The sequence below is a fragment of the Salvelinus fontinalis genome, chromosome 1 (assembly GCF_029448725.1).
Source record: "Salvelinus fontinalis isolate EN_2023a chromosome 1, ASM2944872v1, whole genome shotgun sequence".
Lineage (NCBI taxonomy): Eukaryota > Metazoa > Chordata > Actinopteri > Salmoniformes > Salmonidae > Salvelinus > Salvelinus fontinalis.
In genome coordinates, this window is record NC_074665.1 from 46,116,803 (window position 1) to 46,135,917 (window position 19,115).

The 19,115-nt window shown below is 43.3% G+C and overlaps 1 protein-coding gene across 1 annotated transcript; it reads left to right on the forward strand.

Annotated features, from left to right (window-relative positions):
* The first annotated feature begins 4,106 nt into the window (after positions 1-4,106).
* Positions 4,107-17,726, forward strand: nubp2 (nucleotide binding protein 2 (MinD homolog, E. coli)). Its single transcript, XM_055923716.1, has 7 exons — positions 4,107-4,216; positions 4,873-4,991; positions 14,927-15,125; positions 15,356-15,513; positions 15,764-15,874; positions 16,110-16,179; positions 17,389-17,726. The coding sequence occupies exons 1-7, from the start codon at positions 4,201-4,203 to the stop codon at positions 17,526-17,528; spliced, it is 813 nt and encodes a 270-aa protein (XP_055779691.1). The 5' UTR covers positions 4,107-4,200; the 3' UTR covers positions 17,529-17,726.
* The last annotated feature ends 1,389 nt before the right edge of the window (positions 17,727-19,115 follow it).

Here is a 19,115-nt window from a genome sequence, read left to right on the forward strand (position 1 = left end):
ATTTCACTTATAATTCACTGTATCACAATTCCAGTGGGTCAGAAGTTTACATACACTAAGTTGACAGTGCCTTTAAACAGCTTGGAAAATTCCAGAAAATTATGTCATGGCTATAGAAGCTTCTGATAGGCTAATCGACATAATTTGAGTCAATTGGAGGTGTACCTGTGGATGTATTTCAAGCCCTACCTTCAAAATCAGTGCCTCTTTTCTTGAGATCATGGGAAAATCAAAAGAAATCAGCCAAGACCTCAGAAAAAAATTGTAGACCTTCCCAAGTCTGGTTCATCATTGGGAGCAAATTCCAAACGCCTGAAGGTACCACGTTCATCTGTACAAACAATAGTACGCAAGTATAAATACCATGGGACCACGCAGCCGTCATATTGCTCAGGAAGGAGACGCGTTCTGTCTCCTAGAGATGAACGTACTTTGGTGTGAAAAGTGCAAATCAATCCCAGAACAACAGCAAAGGACCCTGTGAAGATGCTGGAGGAAACAGATACAAAAGTATCTATATCCACAGTAAAATGAGTCCTATATCGACATAACCTGAAAGACAGCTCACCAAGGAAGAAGCCAATTCTCCAAAACCACCATAAAAAAGCCAGACTAAGGTTTGCAACTGCACATGGGGACAAACATCGTACTTTTTGTCCCCTGGTCTGATGAAACACAAATAGAACTGTTTTGCCATAATGACCATCGTTATGTTTGGAGGAAAAGGGGGAGGCTTGCAAGCCGAAGAACACCATCCCAACCGTGAAGCACCGGGGTGGCAGCATCATGTTGTGGGGTGCTTTGCTGCAGGAGGGACTGGTGCACTTCACAAAATAGATGGCATCATGAGGTAGGAAGATTGTGGATATATTGAAGCTACATCTCAAGACATCAGTCAGAAAGTTGAAGCTTGGTCGCAAATGGGTCTTCCAAATGGACAATGACCCCAAGCATACTTCCAAAGCTGTGGCAAAATGACTTAAGGACAACAAAGTCAAGGTATTGGAGTGGCCATCACAAAGCCCTAACCTCAATCCCATAGAACATTTGTGGGCAGAACTGAAAAAGTGTCTGCGAGTAGGGAGGCCTACAAACCTGACCCAGTTACACCACCTCTGTTAGGAGGAATGGGCCAAAATTCACCCAACTTATTGTGGGAAGCTTGTGGAAAGCTACCCGAAACATTTGACCCAAGTTCAACAATTTAAAGGCAATGCTACCAAATACTAATTGAGTGTATGTAAACTTCTGACCCACTGAGAATGTGATGAAAGAAATAAAAGCTGAAATAAATCATTCTCTCTACTATTATTCTGACATTTCACATTCTTAAAATAAAGTGGTGATCCTTACTGACCTAAGACAGGAAATTGTTACAAGGATTAAATGTCAGGAAGTGTGAAAAACTGAGTTGAAATGTATTTGACTAAGGTGTATGTAAACTTCCAGCTTCAACTGTATAGTGCATTCGGAAAGTATTCAGACCTAGACTTTTTCAACATTTTGTTACATAACAGCCTCATTCTAAAATGTATTAAATTTTTCCCCTCATCAATCTACACACAATACCCCGGAAAAATCACATTTACATAAGTATTCAGACCCTTTACTCAGGACTTTGTTGAAGCACCTTTGGCAGTGATGACAGCCTCAAGTCTGGGTGTGATGTTATAGCTTCGCAAACCTGTATTTTGGGAATTCCTCCTATTCTTCTCTGCAGACCCTTTCAAGCTCTGTCAGGTTGGATGGGGAGCATCGCTGCACAGCTATTTTAAGGTCTCTCCAGCGATGTTCGATCGGGTTCAAGTCCGGGCCACTCAAGAACATTCAGAGACTTGTCTTGGCTGTGTGCTTAGGATCGTTGTCCTGTTGGAAAGTAAACCTTTTCCCCAGTCTGAGGTCCTGAGTGCTCTGAAGCAGGTTTTCATCAAGGATCTCTCTGTACTTTGCTCCGTTTATATATCCCTCGACTAGTCTCCCAGTCCCTGCCGCTGAAAAACATCCCCACTTCATGATGCTGCCACCACCATGCTTCACTGTAGGGATGGTGCCAAGATTTCTCCAGAGTTGACGCTTGGCATTCAGGCAATAGAGTTCAATCTTGGTTTCATCAGACCAGAGAATCTTGTTTTTCATGGTCAGAGTCCTTTAGGTGCCTTTTGGCAAACACCAAGCGGGCTGTCATGTGCATTTTAGTGAGGAGTGGCTTCGGTCTGGCCACTCTATAATTAAAGCCTGATTGGTGGAGTGCTGCAGAAATCGTTGTCCTTCTGGAAGGTTCTCCAATGTCCACAGAAGAACTCTGGAACTCTGTCAGAGTGACCATCAGGTTCTTGGTCACCTCCCTGACTAGGGCCCTGCTCAGCTTGGCCAGGCGACCAGCACTAGGAAGAGTCTTGGTGGTTCCAAACTTCCTCCATTGAAGAATGATGGAGGCCACTGTGTTCTTGGAGGCCTTCATTGCTGCAGACATAATTCAGTACCCTTCCCCAGATTTGTGCCTCGATACAATCAATCAATCAAGTTTATTTTATATAGCCCTTCGTACATCAGCTAATATCTCGAAGTGCTGTACAGAAACCCAGCCTAAAACCCAAAACAGCTAGTAATGCAGGTGTAGAAACACGGTGGCTAGGAAAAACTCCCTTGAAAGGCCAAAACCTAGGAAGAAACCTAGAGAGGAACCAGGCTATGAGGGGTGGCCAGTCCTCTTCTGGCTGTGCCGGGTGGAGATTATAACAGAACTATGCCAAGATGTTCAAAAATGTTCATAAGTGACAAGCATGGTCAAATAATAATCATGAATAATTTTCAGTTGGCTTTTCATAGCCCATCATTAAGAGTTGAAAAACAACAGGTCTGGGACAGGTGGCGGTTCCATAACCGCAGGCAGAACAGTTGAAACTGGAATAGCAGCAAGGCCAGGCGGACTGGGGACAGCAAGGAGTCACCACGCCCGGTAGTCCCGACGTATGGTCCTAGGGCTCAGGTCCTCCGAGAGAAAGAAAGAGAGAAGGAGAAAATTAAAGAGAGCCAAGATTTTCAAAATGTTCATAAATGACAAGCATGGTCAAATAATAATCAGGAATAAATCTCAGTTGGCTTTTCATAGCCGATCATTAAGAGTTGAAAACAGCAGGTCTGGGACAGGTAGGGGTTCCGTAACCGCAGGCAGAACAGTTGAAACTGGAATAGCAGCAAGGCCAGGCGGACTGGGGACAGCAAGGAGTCATCATGCCCGGTAGTCCTGACGTATGGTCCTAGGGCTCAGGTTCTCAGAGAGAGAGAAAGAAAGAGAGAACGAGAGAATTAGAGAGAGCATACTTAAATTCACACAGGACACTGGATAAGACAGGAGAAGTACTCCAGGTATAACCAACTGACCCTAGCCCCCCGACACAAACTACTGCAGCATAAATACTGGAGGCAAGGATCTCTCTCGAGACAATCCTGTCTCGGCGCACTACGGACAATTCCTTCGACCTCATGGCTTAGTTTTTGCTGTGACATGTACTGTCAACTGTGGGACCTTATATAGACAGGTGTGTGCCTTTCCAAATCATGTCCAATCAATTGAATTTACCACAGGTGGACTCTAATCAAGTTGTAAAAACTTTGAGCATAATCAATGGAAACAGGAACTATCTGAACTCAATTTCGAGTATCATAGCAAAGAGTCTGAATACTTATGTAAATAAGGTATCTGTTTTTTTATTTTTTTATTAGCAAAAAAATCTTTTTGCTTTGTCATTATGGGGTATTGTGTGTAGACTGATAAGGAACATGTTTTATTTAGTCAATTTTAGAATAAGGCTGTAACGTAACAAAATGTGGAACAAGGGAAGGGGTCTGAATACTTTCCGAATGCACTGCATAATGTAATGGAACTGAGAGTCATGATCAAGGACTAGCCTATTCATAGACGCTAGCTAACTCTAGCATCTATTCACGAAAAGGTATCTTCCATCCAGCGGTTTTGTTTAAGAGCCCTGAACTTTAAAACGCATCGCTTGCGGTACGCTTGCGCATATAACAGATTAGACGCAAAGGCAACTGATTGGTTGTTTATTTTTGGAGGCGAGAGCAACACGCAATCCCATTCGTTCTATTGGATATTTGGTGCTCTTGTGACGAAGTGCGGAAGTATACGGAACACTCCAACAACAGTACAACAACAAAAAAGTGATATATAAAGCTAATATGGAACAAACCAATGGTATGAAAACAATATTACGCTGCCAGTTAATATGCATGTGTAAATAGCTTCTTTCTTTGAAAATAAGGCATCATTCTATTATGAGCTTTGTCAGAACGAGAAACGGTCACGTTGTTTTCACGTTGCTAACGTTAGCTTCTATCTAGATAATTAGCTAACAACTAGCTCTTAACTGTTCGATAGCTAGCTAGATACCGTAATATTTATACATATTACTTAATTATAATTGAGTCTTTTTGACTTTATAGGAAGTGGGTTAATGTGCTCGAGAAGCTGTCATGTGCAAGACTGGTGGCAGTGCTTAGCAAAAACTCGACTTGAAGTTCAGTAGCTACTGTTAGCTAGCTAGTTACATTCAAGTCGAATTTTTGCTAAATTAGGCTAATGGTGCAATTCGTTATCTGGCAAAGCAATACTTTCACTTGACTAGTTAAACAGTGTGAAACAAGTGATACTTAGAATCTTTCAGTGTCAGTGAACACACAGTAATTAGAGATTTAATGGACATTAAATTAGTAAATGTCATAAATGTCCATATCTAAATGGAGTGATAATCTGCTTTCACAGTAATTGGACTTGAACATACCCTCTCTGTGTATTTGTTCATGCATTCATGTCCATATATTTCACTAACTTACTAACTTGTTTCTCCACAGAAGGTGGGAACTTGGCCCAGGTCCAACATGTGGTGTTGATACTGTCTGGAAAAGGAGGGGTGGGCAAGAGCACCCTCACCACAGAGCTAGCCCTGGCCCTAAGACACGCAGGCAAGAAGGTGGGAGACAAAACATTCATATCTCTATGTGTGTGTGTGCGTGTATCATCACACATGTCATCATGATCTTTGTATCAACTGGACATTTTTGATGGATCAACACAGCTCCATTCTGTTATGTTAAAGCCCAGATCCGCAGTTGCTTTTCACAACGGAAGACGCTTGTGTTTTGAGAGAGAAGAAATTGTTTGAACGAAAACATGGGGATTTGGCCCAGCCATAGCCGCTGTGCTGGGGAAAGATGTGTCTTTGCGCTAAATCCCACCCACTCGAACAACGTTTGTTGTGCCTCGCTCTGGAAGCCAGTGGAGTGAGAGGAAGTGGAAGGTCTCTAGCTGCTACTACTGCTGCCAAACTCAAACATAGCAGACACAGCCAACACGCACTGACAAGTGACAAAGTCACAAATAAATGGCCAACGCTCTCCTGTTCAGGTCAGTGTTGACATTGTTGCCTTTATAATCAAGTTAGCCTGCTAGCTACTTGCTATCTAACATTACCTGCCAACCACCTAGCTGGCTAACATTATCAACAAACCTACCCAATAATGGACTAAAGGAGCCTAACATTACTCCTTATAGTCCAAGGAGCTTACATGTTCCAAAACACTCCAAATACTTAATCTAAACGTGAATCGATTCTCAATTGCGGTACGGTTCTAGAAACATAAATCCCTCTACTTTCATATTACATCAAAATAATTGCACAAATGCAAAATACACACTTAAGGTACAGACTAACCGGTTTTAACACAGTTGCAGCCAACAGGATTTTTCAGTGATAACACGTTTGTGGCGTCCGTCTTCTGTTTACACACAGGTGTTCGGAGACGCAGATAGCTAATTAGCACAGGTAGTCTTCCATCTGTTTTCTGTAAAGAAGCACAATAATATGGCCATGTGGGAACCCTAACCCTTTAAAGGTGTGTAGTAGTTTAACCTTTTCTATTATTATTTATCGCTGATATGAAAGATACGTTCCTTTTGTTTCCAAAACTGAACCGCAAGCGATGTGTGTTTTAATGTTTAGAGCAAGCGTCAGGGCTATTAACAAAACTCCCCTGGTCAGAAGATCCCATTGTCAATAGGCGCTAAAGCAATTTGTACCTATGAATGGGGTACAACAAACCATACATACTGTCATGTCAACAATCTGTACATCTAGATTTAGCTGGCTAGCTAACATTAGTTGAAACAAAGCATTAGGGCATCTCGTGAGGTTTATGCCCTGTAGCTAGCTAGAGTAGACTCCTTTTAATAGTAAGTACAAAACAGTCTGAATACAAGAGCAAGCTAGCTAGCAAAGGTTTGCTTATAGCTACATTGTCGATCACACAAATGTTAGCAGCTAACGTTAGATAGCAAGTATCTAGCAGGCTAACTTGATTATAAAGACAACAATGTTAACACGGCTCTGAACAGGAGAATGTTTGCCATTTTATTTGTGACTTTGTCTGGGTCTGCTGGGTCGTGTTGGCTGGGTCTGCTGTCTGTCTGCTGAGTCTGCCGGCAGTAGTAGCAGCTAGAGGATTGTCACTAGTTACCACAGCCACAAAGTCAAAATTGGCTATATCATAAATATGGATAATAATAGCTAGAATCCTTAATTTAAACAATAATAAAGCATTCTCCCCACCCCCGTTTTGCTGAAATGCTAAGGGATGGGGATGGAGAAATGTAACCGCTCTCAAATTCATAGACAGAGCTATGGATGCAAGGACTGACCATCCATGATATCATAATTATAGTTTTAACCATGTTTTGACACTATACAGTGTTTGTTTACATTTACGTTGTTTGAACATTGTAGTAAAACAAGCTTACTATCAATTCTGATATCTCAAAGTGCTGTACAGAAACCCAGCCTAAAACCCCAAACAGAGCCTCCCGGGTGGCGCAGTGGTCTAGGGCACTGCATCGCAGTGCTAGCTGCGCCCCCAGAATCTCTGGGTTCGCGCCCAGGCTCTGTCGCAGCCGGCCGCGACCGGGAGGTCCGTGGGGCGACGCACAATTGGCCTAGCGTCGTCCGGGTAAGGGAGGGTTTGGCCGGTAGGGATATCCTTGTCTCATCCGCTCCAGCGACTCCTGTGGCGGGCCGGGCGCAGTGCGCGCAAACCGAGGGGGCCAGGTGCACGGTGTTTCCTCCGACACATTGGTGCGGCTGGCTTCCGGGTTGGAGGCGCGCTGTGTTAAGAAGCAGTGCGGCTTGGTTGGGTTGTGCTTCGGAGGACGCATGGCTTTCGACCTTCGTCTCTCCCGAGCCCGTACGGGAGTTGTAGCGATGAGACAAGATAGTAATTACTAGCGATTGGATACCACGAAAATTGGGGAGAAAAGGGGATAAAATTTATTAAATAAATAAAAACAGCAAGCAATGCAGGTGTAGAAGCACGGTGGCTAGGAAAAACTCCCTAGAAAGGCCAAAACCTAGGAAGAAACCTAGAGAGGAACCAGGCTATGAGGGGTGGACAGTCCTCTTCTGGCTGTGCCGGGTGGAGATTATAACAGAACATGGCCAAGATGTTCAAATGTTCATAAATTACCAGCATGGTCAAATAATAATAATCACAGTAGTTGTCGAGGGTGCAACAGGTCAGCACCTCAGGAGTAAATGTCAGTTGGCTTTTCATAGCCGATCATTAAGAGTATCTCTACCGCTCCTGCAGTCTCTAGAGAGTTGAAAACAGCAGGTCTGGGACAGGTAGAACATCCGGTGAACAGGTCAGGGTTCCATAGCCGCAGGCAGAACAGTTGAAACTGGAGCAGCAGCACAGCCAGATGGACTGGGAACAGCAAGGAATCATCATGCCAGGTAGTCCTGAGGCATGGTCCTAGGGCTCAGGTCCTCCGAGAGAGAGAAAGAGCGAATTAGAGAGAGCATACTTAAATTCACACAGGACACTGGAGAAATACTCCAGATATAACAGACTGACCCTAGCCCCCCGACACATAAACTACTGCAGCATAAATACTGGAGGCTGAGACAGGAGGGGTCAGGAGACACTGTGGCCCCATCCGATGATACCCCAGGACAGAGCCAAACAGGCAGGATATAACCCCACTCACTTTGCCAAAGCACAGCCCCCACACCACCAGAGGGTTATCTTCAACCACCAACTAGTGTATACCCGTTGAACTAAGCTCATGAGGTATTTAAACTGAGTGTACAAAACATTAGGAACTCCTTCCTAATATTGAGTTGCACCTCCTTTTGCCTTCAGAACAGCCTCAATTTGTCGGGACATGGATTCTACAAGGTGTCGAAACGTTCCACAGGGGTGCTGGCCCATGTTGGCTCCAAAGCTTCTCACAGTTGTCAAGTTGGCTGGATTCTTTTGGGTGGTGGACCATTCTTGATACACATGGGAAACTGTTGAGCATGAAAAACACTGCAACGTTGCAGTTCTTGACACTCAAACTGGTGCGCCTTGCAGCTACCCTGTTCAACGGCACTTACAATTTTTGTCTTGCCCATTCACCCTCTGAATGGCACACATACACAATCCATGTCTCAGGACTTTCAAAATCATCCCACATCTACAATGAGTACTGTTACATATACACAATAATGCGGTTATTGTGGATAGTCAGGTTAATATAATAGTTTGTTTAAAATGTTTACATGCTTTGCAAGAAGAACGATTTCCCTAATTATCGTGTTTACATGGACACATCTGAAATCAGACTACTGATGGGACTTTGATAAATGAAGAAAATCGTCAATCAAAATCAAAATTCTACCACAGTGACCGTGTTGTTTTTATGTAAACTATTTGATTCTGAGTTCAGACATATAACGTTTTTATGTGAAAACTAAGATGCATACTTGCAGTTTTTCCCGAAATCACTTCACTCGCGCTACCCGGTTCTGGCATATGCGCAGATCAATTACACCGCTGGAATGCCCAATAATTTGAAAGATTACTCAGAAAACCCCCATGTTTTCATTCCAAAAAAAGCATAACTCTCTCAATACAAGCAGTGGGCGGCCTCTGTTGTGAAAAGCAAACGCAGATCCGGGCTTTAAGGGTGGGTCAAACGTTCAAATGACAATTTCCTCTTTTACTGGCCTCAGTCTGCTTGGTAGCTGGGTGTATAGTAGGCCTATAATTGCATAGTCAAGAATGAGGGCTGGAAAAGCTTTTCCTGGAACTTGACAGGGAATCTTACTTTTTAGCAGTGATGCCATTTAAGGGGGCGGGTACTGTAGACTAGCGGTTAAGAGCGTTGCGCCAGTAACCGAAAGTTAACCCTCTTAGCCCTAATTGCTCCTGTAAGTCCCTCTGGATAAGAACACCTGCTAAATGACTAATGTTAAAAAAATAAAAAAGAATGTATCGAGAAGATGCAGCCAGCCCAAGGATGCTGGTGAGTTCGGTGGGCAGAGTTAGAGAGGGAAGTGATCGGTCTGCAGCATAAACTGAGGAAGCAGTTGCTGGCTAAATGTAATGAGTTTGGAAGGACACACACATACACACACCAACTGATTAATGGACTGCTGAATTATATATTTTTTTATCTTGCTTTGTTCTTTTTGATATTATGTCTATCTCTGAGAAGGAAAGGGCTGAAAATAGCCTATATTAATATACAGTACATGACCTGCTCGTCGAACATCTCATTCCAAACTCACGGGCATTGCTATGCCGTTGGTTCTCCCTTTGCTGCTACAGCAGCCTTCACTTCTCTGGGAAGGCTTTCCACTAGATGTTGGAACATTGCGGCGGGGACTTGCTTCCATTCAGCCGAAAGAGCATTAGTGTTGTCAGGCACTGATGTTAGGCGATTAGGCCTGGCTCGCAGTCGGCGTTCCAATTCATCCCAAAAGTGTTTGATGGGGTTGAAGTCAGGGCTCTGTGCAGGCCAGTCAAATTTCTCCACACTGATCTCGACGAACCATTTCTGTATGGACCTCGCTTTGTGCACTGGGGCATTGTCATACTGAAACAGGAAAGGACCTTCTCCAAACTGTTGCCACAAAATTGGAAGCACAGAATTGTCTAGAATGTAATTTAATGTTGTAGCGTTAATATTTCCCTTCACTGGAACTAAGGGGCCTACTCCGAACCATGAAAAATATCCCCAGACCATTATTCCTCCTCCACCAAACTTTACAGTTGGCACTATGCATTGGGGCATGTAGTGTTCTCCTGGCATCCGTTAAACCCAGATTTGTCTGCGGACTGCCAGATGGTGAGGTGTGATTTATCTATTTAGAACGCGTTTCCACTGCTCCAGAGTCCAATGGCGGCGAGCTTTACATCACTCCAGCCGACGCTTGGCATTGCGCATGGTGATCTTAGGCCTGTATGCGGCTGCTCTGCCATGGAAACTCATTTCATTAAGCTCCCAACGAACAGTTCTTGTGCTGACGTTGCTTCCAGAGGCAGCATGGACCTCGGTAGCGAGTGTTGAAACTGAGGACAGGTGATTTTTCCGTTCTTCAGCACTCGGTGGTGCTGTTCTGTGAGCTTGTGTGGCCAACTGCTGGGGCAGCTCTAGCAGGGCAGAAATTTGCTGACTTGTTGGAAGGTGGCATCCAATGGCGGTGCCACGTTGAAAGTCACTGAGCTCTTCAGTGAGGCCATTCTACTGCAAATGTTGTTTATGGAGTTTGCATGGCTGTGTGCTCGATTTTTATACACCTGTCAGCAATGAGTGTGGCTGAAATAGACAAATCCACTAATTTTGAAGGGGTGTCCACATACTTTTGTATATATATTGTATGTAGCCGTAGCAAGTTATTGATTTCATGAAACTTATTTCTAACATCAAATGACATACATATATTAGCCATTTCTGAGACTCACTTGGATAATTCCATTGATACAGTATCAATAAAAGGACATTACAGCTATAGAAGATACAGAAATGCTTATGGGAGGTGTTATAGACACAGTATGAGTCAAAAGTTTGGACACACCTACTCATTCCAGGGTTTTGTAGAATAATATTGAAGACATCAAACCAAAAAAGTGTTAAAACAAATCAAAATATATTTGAGATTCTTCAAAGTAGCCACCCTTTGCCTTGATGACAGCTTTGCACACTCTTGGCATTCTCTCAACCAGCTTCATGGGGCAGTGACCTGGAATGCATTCCAATTAACAGGTGTGCCTTGTTAATTTGTGGAATTTCTTTCCTTCTTAATGCGTTTGAGCCAATCAGTTTTGTTGTGACATGGTAGGGGTGGTATACAGAAGATAGCCCTATTTGGTAAAAGACCAAGTCCATATTATGGCAAGAACAGCTCAAATAAGCAAAGAGAAATGACATTCCATCATTACTTTAAGACATGAAGGTCAGTCAATCCGGAAAATTCCAAGAACTTTGAACGTTTCTTCAAGTGCAGTCACAAAAACCATCAAGCGTGAATCAGGCCTTCATGGTTGAATTGCTGCAAAGAAACCACTACTAAAGGATACCAATAATAAGAAGAGACTTGCTTGGGCCAAGAAACACAAGCAATGAACATTAGACCGGTGGAAATCTGTCCTTTTGGTCTAATGAGTCAAAATGTAAGATTTTTGGTTCCAACCGCCGTGTCTTTGTGAGACGCAGAGTAGGTGAACGGATGAGCTCTGCATGTGTGATTCCCACCGTGAAGCATGGAGGAGGAGGTGTGATGGTGCTTTGCTGGTGACACAGTCAGTGATTTATTTAGAATTCAAGGCACACTTAACCAGCATGGCTACCATAGCATTCTGTAGTGATACGCCAACCCATCTGGTTTGCGCTTAGCGGGGCTATCATTTGTTTTTCCAACAGGACAAAAAAACACACCTCCAGGCTGTGTAAGGACTATTTGACCATCAGATGACGTGGCCTCCACAATCACCCGACCTCAACCCAATTGAGATGGTTTGGGATGAGTTGGACCGCAGAGTGAAGGAAAAGCAGCCAACAAGTGCTCAGCATATGTGGGAACTCCTTCAAGACTGTTGAAAAAACAGTCCTCTTAAAGCTGGTTGAGAGAATGCCAAGATTGTGCAAAGCTGTCATCAAGGCAAAGGGTGGCTACTTTGAAGAATATCAAATATATTTTGATTTGTTTAATACTTTTTTGGTTACTACATGATTCCATATGTGTTATTTCATGGTTTTGATGTCTTCACTATTAGTCTACAATGTAGAAAATAGTACAAAATAAAGAAAAACCCTTGAATGAGTAGGTGTGTCCATACTTTTGACTGGTACTGTATATTCAGAGCCATATCCCTGTAATGCTTAGAGAAGATCTCATGTCAAGTGTTATTGAAGTGCTGTGGTTGCTGGTTTACCCGCCTCATCTAAAGCCTATTATTTTGGGGTGTTGCTATAGGCCACCAAGTGTTAACCGTCAGTATCTTAATAATGTGTGTGAAAGGCTTAATGTGGTATGGGATGTAAACAGAGAGGTCTACTTTCTTGGGGACCTGAATATTGACTGGTTTTCATCAAGCTGTCCGCTCAAGAGGAAGCTTCTCACTGTAACTAGTGCCTGTAATCTGGTTCAGTTTATTAATCAACCTACCAGGGTGTTTACAAACACTACAGGAACAACATCATCCACATGTATTGATCACATTTTTACTAATACTGTTGAACTTTGTTCTAAAGCTGTAACCGTATCCATTGGATGCTGTGATCATAGTATAGTGGCTATATCCATATGAAATTGCTTCTTCCAGTTGTCGATAAACATGCACCTCTTAAGAAACAGACTCTTAGAACTGTTAAGGCTCCATCGATTGATGAGGAATTGAAAAACTATGTTTGAGAGAGATTGGGGGGGAAAAGGAGTGACTAATAAGTCTGGCTGCACATCTGACTTACTGCAGAAACTCAACAAAAAGAAAACAGTATTATGAAGCCAAGATCAATTATATAAAGAATGATGAGAGAGAAAAAAAAACTTTAAATGAAATTATGGACAGAAAGACAAATTCAACCCAGATGGCTTATTCATCACAAAACCATTTGATGTTGCCAATTTATTTTAACGATTACTTCATTGGCAAAGTGGGCAAACTTAGGCAGGAAATGCCAACAATTAACAGTCAGTGAGCCATCATATTCATGCATAAAATAAAAGCATTGTAAGTTAGAATTTTGTAAAGTTAGTGTGGGAGAGGCAGAAAATTGTTATCGATCAATAATGACAAACCTCCTGGCATTGACAACTTAGATGGAAAGCTACTGAGGATGCTAGCTGACTCTATGGTCACTCCTATCATGTCTTTAATCTGTGTTTAGAGGAAGGTGTTCGTCCTCAGGCCTGAAGGGAACTCAAAGCAATTCCGCTACCCAAGAGTGGTAAAGCGGCTTTTACTGGTGCTAACAGCAGACCTATCACCTTGCTGCCAGCTCTTAGCAAACTGTTAGAATACGTTTTTTGACCACAAACAATGCTAATTCTCTGTAAACAAATTGACAACAGACTTTCAGCATGCTTATAGAAAAGGGCACTCAACATGTACTGCACTTACACAAATTACGGTTGATTGGTTGAAAGAAATTGATAAGAAGATTGTGGGAGCTGTACCGTTAGATTAAAGTGCAGCCTTTCATATTATTGACCATAACCTGTTGTTGAGAACTTATGTTGTATGGCTTTTCAGCTTCTGCCATATCGCTGATTCAGAGTTATCTATCTAATAGAACTCAGAGGGTTTTCTTTAATGGAAGCCTCTCTAATGTCAAACATGTAGGGTGTGGTGTACCGCAGGGCAGCTTGCTAGGCCCTCTACTCTTTTCTATTTTTACCAATGACCTGGCATTTAAACAAAGCCATCATGCTCTTCATTGTAATCAGATGGCTAATATAAATATTATGCATGCCAGTCTCCCTTGGCTAAGAGTTGAGGAGAGAGTGACTGCATTGCTTCTAATTTTTGTATGAAACGTGTTGAAAATTCCAAATTGTTTGCATAGTCAACTTACACACTGCTCTAAAACACACACTTACCCCACCAGACATGCCACCGGGGGTCTTTTCACAGTCCCCAAACCCAGAACAAATTCAAGAAAGCGTACAGTATTATATAGAGCCTTCCATCTCATATTGCTCAAATGAATGGCAGACCTGGTTAAAAAAATAACATATAAAGCAACATCTCACGGCACAGCACCTCTCCCCTATTTGACCTAGATATTTTGTGTGTGTGTATTGATATGTAGGCTATGTGTGATGTTATAAATGTATGTTCTGTTCTTGTTTATTAATGTTCTGTATTATCCCCCTAGAGTCGATGTCCGCGCCCCAGCGGAAATCAAATTTGCATAATACAAAAATCCCCTTAAAAATGTGTCAGTTTAAGCTAGAGATATATTTTGCAGTGGCTGCGTCTCAATCCACCTCATCCGCCGATGTTTCACTTCTGCATCTGCAGTGAAAGGTGACAGAGCTAGAGCGGTGTTTGTCAGACCATGAGACATCCCGAAAATCGGTCTTTTCATAAAATTGTCTGTAGCGTCTGAACGGTTTAGCCTACAAACTATTATGAGACTCATGGACACGATGGTGTTCTGTTTTGCTCTATCTACCCCACAAGCGTCTTGGGACCCGTCTGAAGTCGGTACAGCCAGTCTACCCAACTTCTGTCTGTAGCGTCCAAACAGTTTGGGCTACACCCCCCTGGAAGAGTGGCTGCTGCTTTCACAACAGCTAATGGGGATACTAATAAAATACCAATACCAGATTATGCTGTTCATTTTGAGTAATCAAGTGGATTTTGTTACTAATTACTTTTATTGTCATGTAACTGTATCGGTTACTGATTACACATTTCCTAGTTATCTGCTCAACCATGTATGTGTGAGACTGTACAGTATCTTTTTCTCAGGTTGGTATTTTGGACCTGTGTGGAATGTTTAGCCCTCATAACTATGTTCACACGTACCTACATGTCTGTCTGTCTGTCTGTCTGTCTGTCTGTCTGTCTGTCTGTGTATCAGGTTGGGATCCTGGACGTGGACCTGTGTGGTCCCAGTATCCCCCGCATGCTGAGTGTGGGCAAGCCAGAGGTGCACCAGTGTGACTCGGGCTGGGTGCCCGTCTACACAGATGCCCAGAAGAGCCTGGCGCTCATGTCCATAGGCTTCCTGCTGGAGGACCCAGACGAAGCAGTTGTCTGGAGGGGCCCAAAGAAAACGGGTATGCTCAGTCTACATCGGACTATTAGAAGCCAAGGTGGAGCTTCTACAGTAAATAAAACAATTTAGATCACAGGATCAGCACTCCTCCTTTGAGACGCTTGAAGTAAACCGCCCCTTGATCAACATGAGTGTAGGAGCTTACTGGGTGGGACTGTGGTTTCTCATCAATATCCTCTCACGTTCTCTGGCTCTCTCTCCCCCACCACCTGCCGTATGGTCACGTCCCAGCTCTGATTGGCCAGTTTGTGTCTGACGTGGCGTGGGGGGAACTGGACGTGCTCCTGGTGGACACCCCCCCGGGGACGTCAGACGAGCACCTGGCCGTCCTGGAAAACCTGAAGAAGCAGCACAAAGTGGACGGAGCCATTCTGATCACTACACCGCAGGTACAGCACAAGGAAAGATTGGAAGTTGTGTCAACTCCTGCTTTCTACGTTTTTATCAGTGATCAGCCTCCTCTCTAGAAGAGAAACAAAGCAGCTTTCGCTGGGGTTGGTCTTAAATGTTGGCAACAGGAAACCTTTTGTTCTGATAGATATCGACCCTTCTCCTGAAGTGTGCACTTGTACTCCCCCTGGTTGATCCATTGTATTAATTACATTATATTGTACTTAGATATGCTGTTATTCTGTGCAGGCAGTATCGACGGGGGACGTCAGGAGAGAGATCACGTTCTGTAAGAAGACAGGCTTGCGCATCCTGGGGATTGTAGAGAACATGAGTGGATTCGTGTGTCCACACTGCTCTGTGAGTACTCCAATATGCATGGACACTCACACACACCATCTGGGCTGGAATAGAGTGCTTGTTGCAAACAGGTCTCCAGTTAGTTTTAGATTAGCTTCATGTGCATTATTTCACTGGACACAATCGTCAGTCTGAAGCAGTGTAATTTACAGATGTATAGTGTCACTATTTTGTCATATTAGAATCTCAGCATATGCCAGTTCTGACCATTTTAATATAATGTGTTTGCTTACAGGAATGCAGTAATATCTTCTCCAAGGGAGGAGGAGAGGAGCTGGCCAAGTTGACAGGATCAGTATATTTGGGTAAAAGCCATATTTAAAATAAAATAAATGTAATTCCCTCTTCTGCATTGGCAATACAGCATTTCCTGTGATGCGGCCTCTGCAGAAATCTGGGCATTCGTACATCTTGCACTTCGCAGAGCTTATGTGAAGGAAGTTGTCAAGGAAGTGTGTTTGTTTATACAGGATGCACAGCCCTCACCTACCGTCAACCAATCGTATCAATGTAGAGCTATATGGAGCCCTCTCTTCACACCCTCCATACGGAGCCTCCGAATCGGCTTTTAGGGATATGACGTGTATTTCATTGAACAGCCACTAGATGTCACTCTAACCCAACCGACTCCAGCCCTCTGAAACTGCTTGTCGCCATTTAGCAGGCATTTTACAGCAGTGCTGCACTGATAAAATGGTTGGTCTTCATTGCAGTGGAGTGCTTGTAAGATTTGGGGGTTAGAGCTGATACATTTCAGTCAAAGCGATAGGGGATCAATCTAAGTGGTATATTAATGGCCATTTCACCATTAACACTCAACGACCATATGCTTTGTAAGAGTGGAAACCAATCGGTGAGTAATGAAGCGGCTGATGTATCTAATGCCCAGAGCGGTGAGAAGCCATATTTAGGCTACAGCACCGTCCACAGCCAACTACAGCACTGCTATGGCTGTGGATGGAGAGGTTTTGAGAGAACTGTATGCCATTGATGGGCTAATGTAGACCGTGTGAAGCCTACTGGGTAGACCAGGGGTCTCCAACCCTGTTTCTGGAGAGCTACTGTCCTGTACGTTTTCGCTCCAACCCTAATCTATCACACCTGAATCTAATAATTAGCTGCTTGATAAGCTGAATCAGGTTGGTGCGAAAAGCTACAGGAGGCTAGCTCTCCAGGAAGAGGGTTGGAGAGCCCTGGGGTAGACAGACATATGTAGTAGACTATGGCTGCGTTTACACAGGCAGACAATTCTGATATTTCACGGTTATTGGCAACAGATCTGATCCAGTTCTGAAAAGACCAATTATTGGCAAAAGATCCAAATTAGGCTGCCTGCATCAACACAGCCTTTGCATGTAATGTTAACAGCATTTGATCTTTTCAAGTTTTGACCTCAAAAGACACCGTAGTGTGTTTTCTAAAGTAGGCCAGTGTGTTAGCTGCTTGTTGTGTGTGTGTATATTGTTTTCAATGGTTGCGAAGGCCTCAGATTGTGTGTGTGTTTCCCATTTCAGGCTCTGTGCCCCTGGACCCTCTGCTCACTACCAGTATAGAGGAGGGCAAAGACTTCATCCAGACATTCCCAGACAGCGCCACCTTCAGTGCCATCAACAGCATTGCACAGACCCTCCTAACAAGCATACAGAATCCCTGAGCATTCAAATCCCATTGCATATTCAATAGCAATACAGTATTGTAGTATTTAGCCTTTTTTTAAATCATGTTGATAGATACAATTGTGCGTCTGTGTGATAATATATATATCTTGTCATATACTACTGGTATGTAAGCTTCAGAAATCTACCCACATGTAATACTTCAATTTTAATAAAGTGTGCTGATGTTTAATTGAGAGCAGAACTGAGTGCAATCCGCTTCACCACTACCTGGCTGACAGCAGACATTTAGGTTATGGTAAACGGACAGCTGAACATTCTCTGTCTAGACAGCCATAAATCCGATTACTAAATTCTGTTCCACTATAGACAAACTTCAATTAACATGATTAGATTTTTCCGTTCTAAGCAGCCACGTCACCAATTAATTACCCAAATCCTATGTTTGAGCATACGAGTAAGACGAACGGCTGAAAACTGCGGGTGACAGCGGTCTGTTAGTGATAAACTTCTGGGTTTTGACGAACGGTTGCGATTCAACATGTAAGATTGTCGGTAAACTGAAATTGACAGCCGATCTTCGGGTCAGAGGCTAGTTTATGTACACGGTCAGTTTCTCTGGTGTGTTTCCTCTAAATAAAATCATCTTTGATCATTTTGGGAAGTATGGCAACATTTCTCCTGATGCTTTACAGCAACTAGCATGAATTCAAACACAATTTATCACAGAAAGAGCCAAAACAATCCATTAAAGGATTTCTAATTACACTGGACAGAAATATAAGCGCAACATGTAAAGTGTTGGTCCCATGTTTCATTAGCTGAAAAGAAAATACCAGAAATGTTCCAAAAGCACAAAAAGGTTATTTATTTCACATTTGTTTACATCCCTGTTAGTGAGCATTTCTCCTTTGCCAAGATAATCCATATCAAGAAACTGACTAAACGGCATGATCATTACACAGGGGATAATAAAAGGCCACTGAAATGTACAGTTTTGTCACACAACACAATGCCAGTTGTCTCAAGTTTGGAGTATGCAATTGGCATGCTGACTGCAGGTGTCCACCAGAACTGTTGCCAGAAAATGGAATGTTCATTTCTTTACCATAACCTGCCTCCAAACATTGTTTTAAAGAATTTGGCAAAAGGTTCAACCGGCCTCACAACCGCAGACCACGTGTAACCAGCCCACGACCTCATTTTAGACCAGCCACCTGGACAGCTGATGGAACTGGGTTTGCACAACCGAAATATTTCTGCACAAACTGACTGAAACCGTCTCAGGGAAGCTCATCTCCGTGCCCTTCGTCTTGACCCGACTTCAGTGCGCAAATGCTCACCTTCGATGGCCACTGGAGCAGTGTGCGCTTCACAGATTAATTCTGATTTCAAATCTACTGGACAGGTGGCGGACAGCGTATGGCGTCGTGTGGGCGAGCGGTTTGCTGATGTCAACGGAGTGTCCCATGATGGTGGGGTTATGGTATGTGCAGGCATAAACTATGGACAACAAACACAATTGCATTTGATATTTGGCAATTTGAATGCACAGAAATACCGTGACGAGATCCTGAGGCCCATTGTCGTGCCATTCATCCGCCGCACGGCCCCATGTCGCAAGG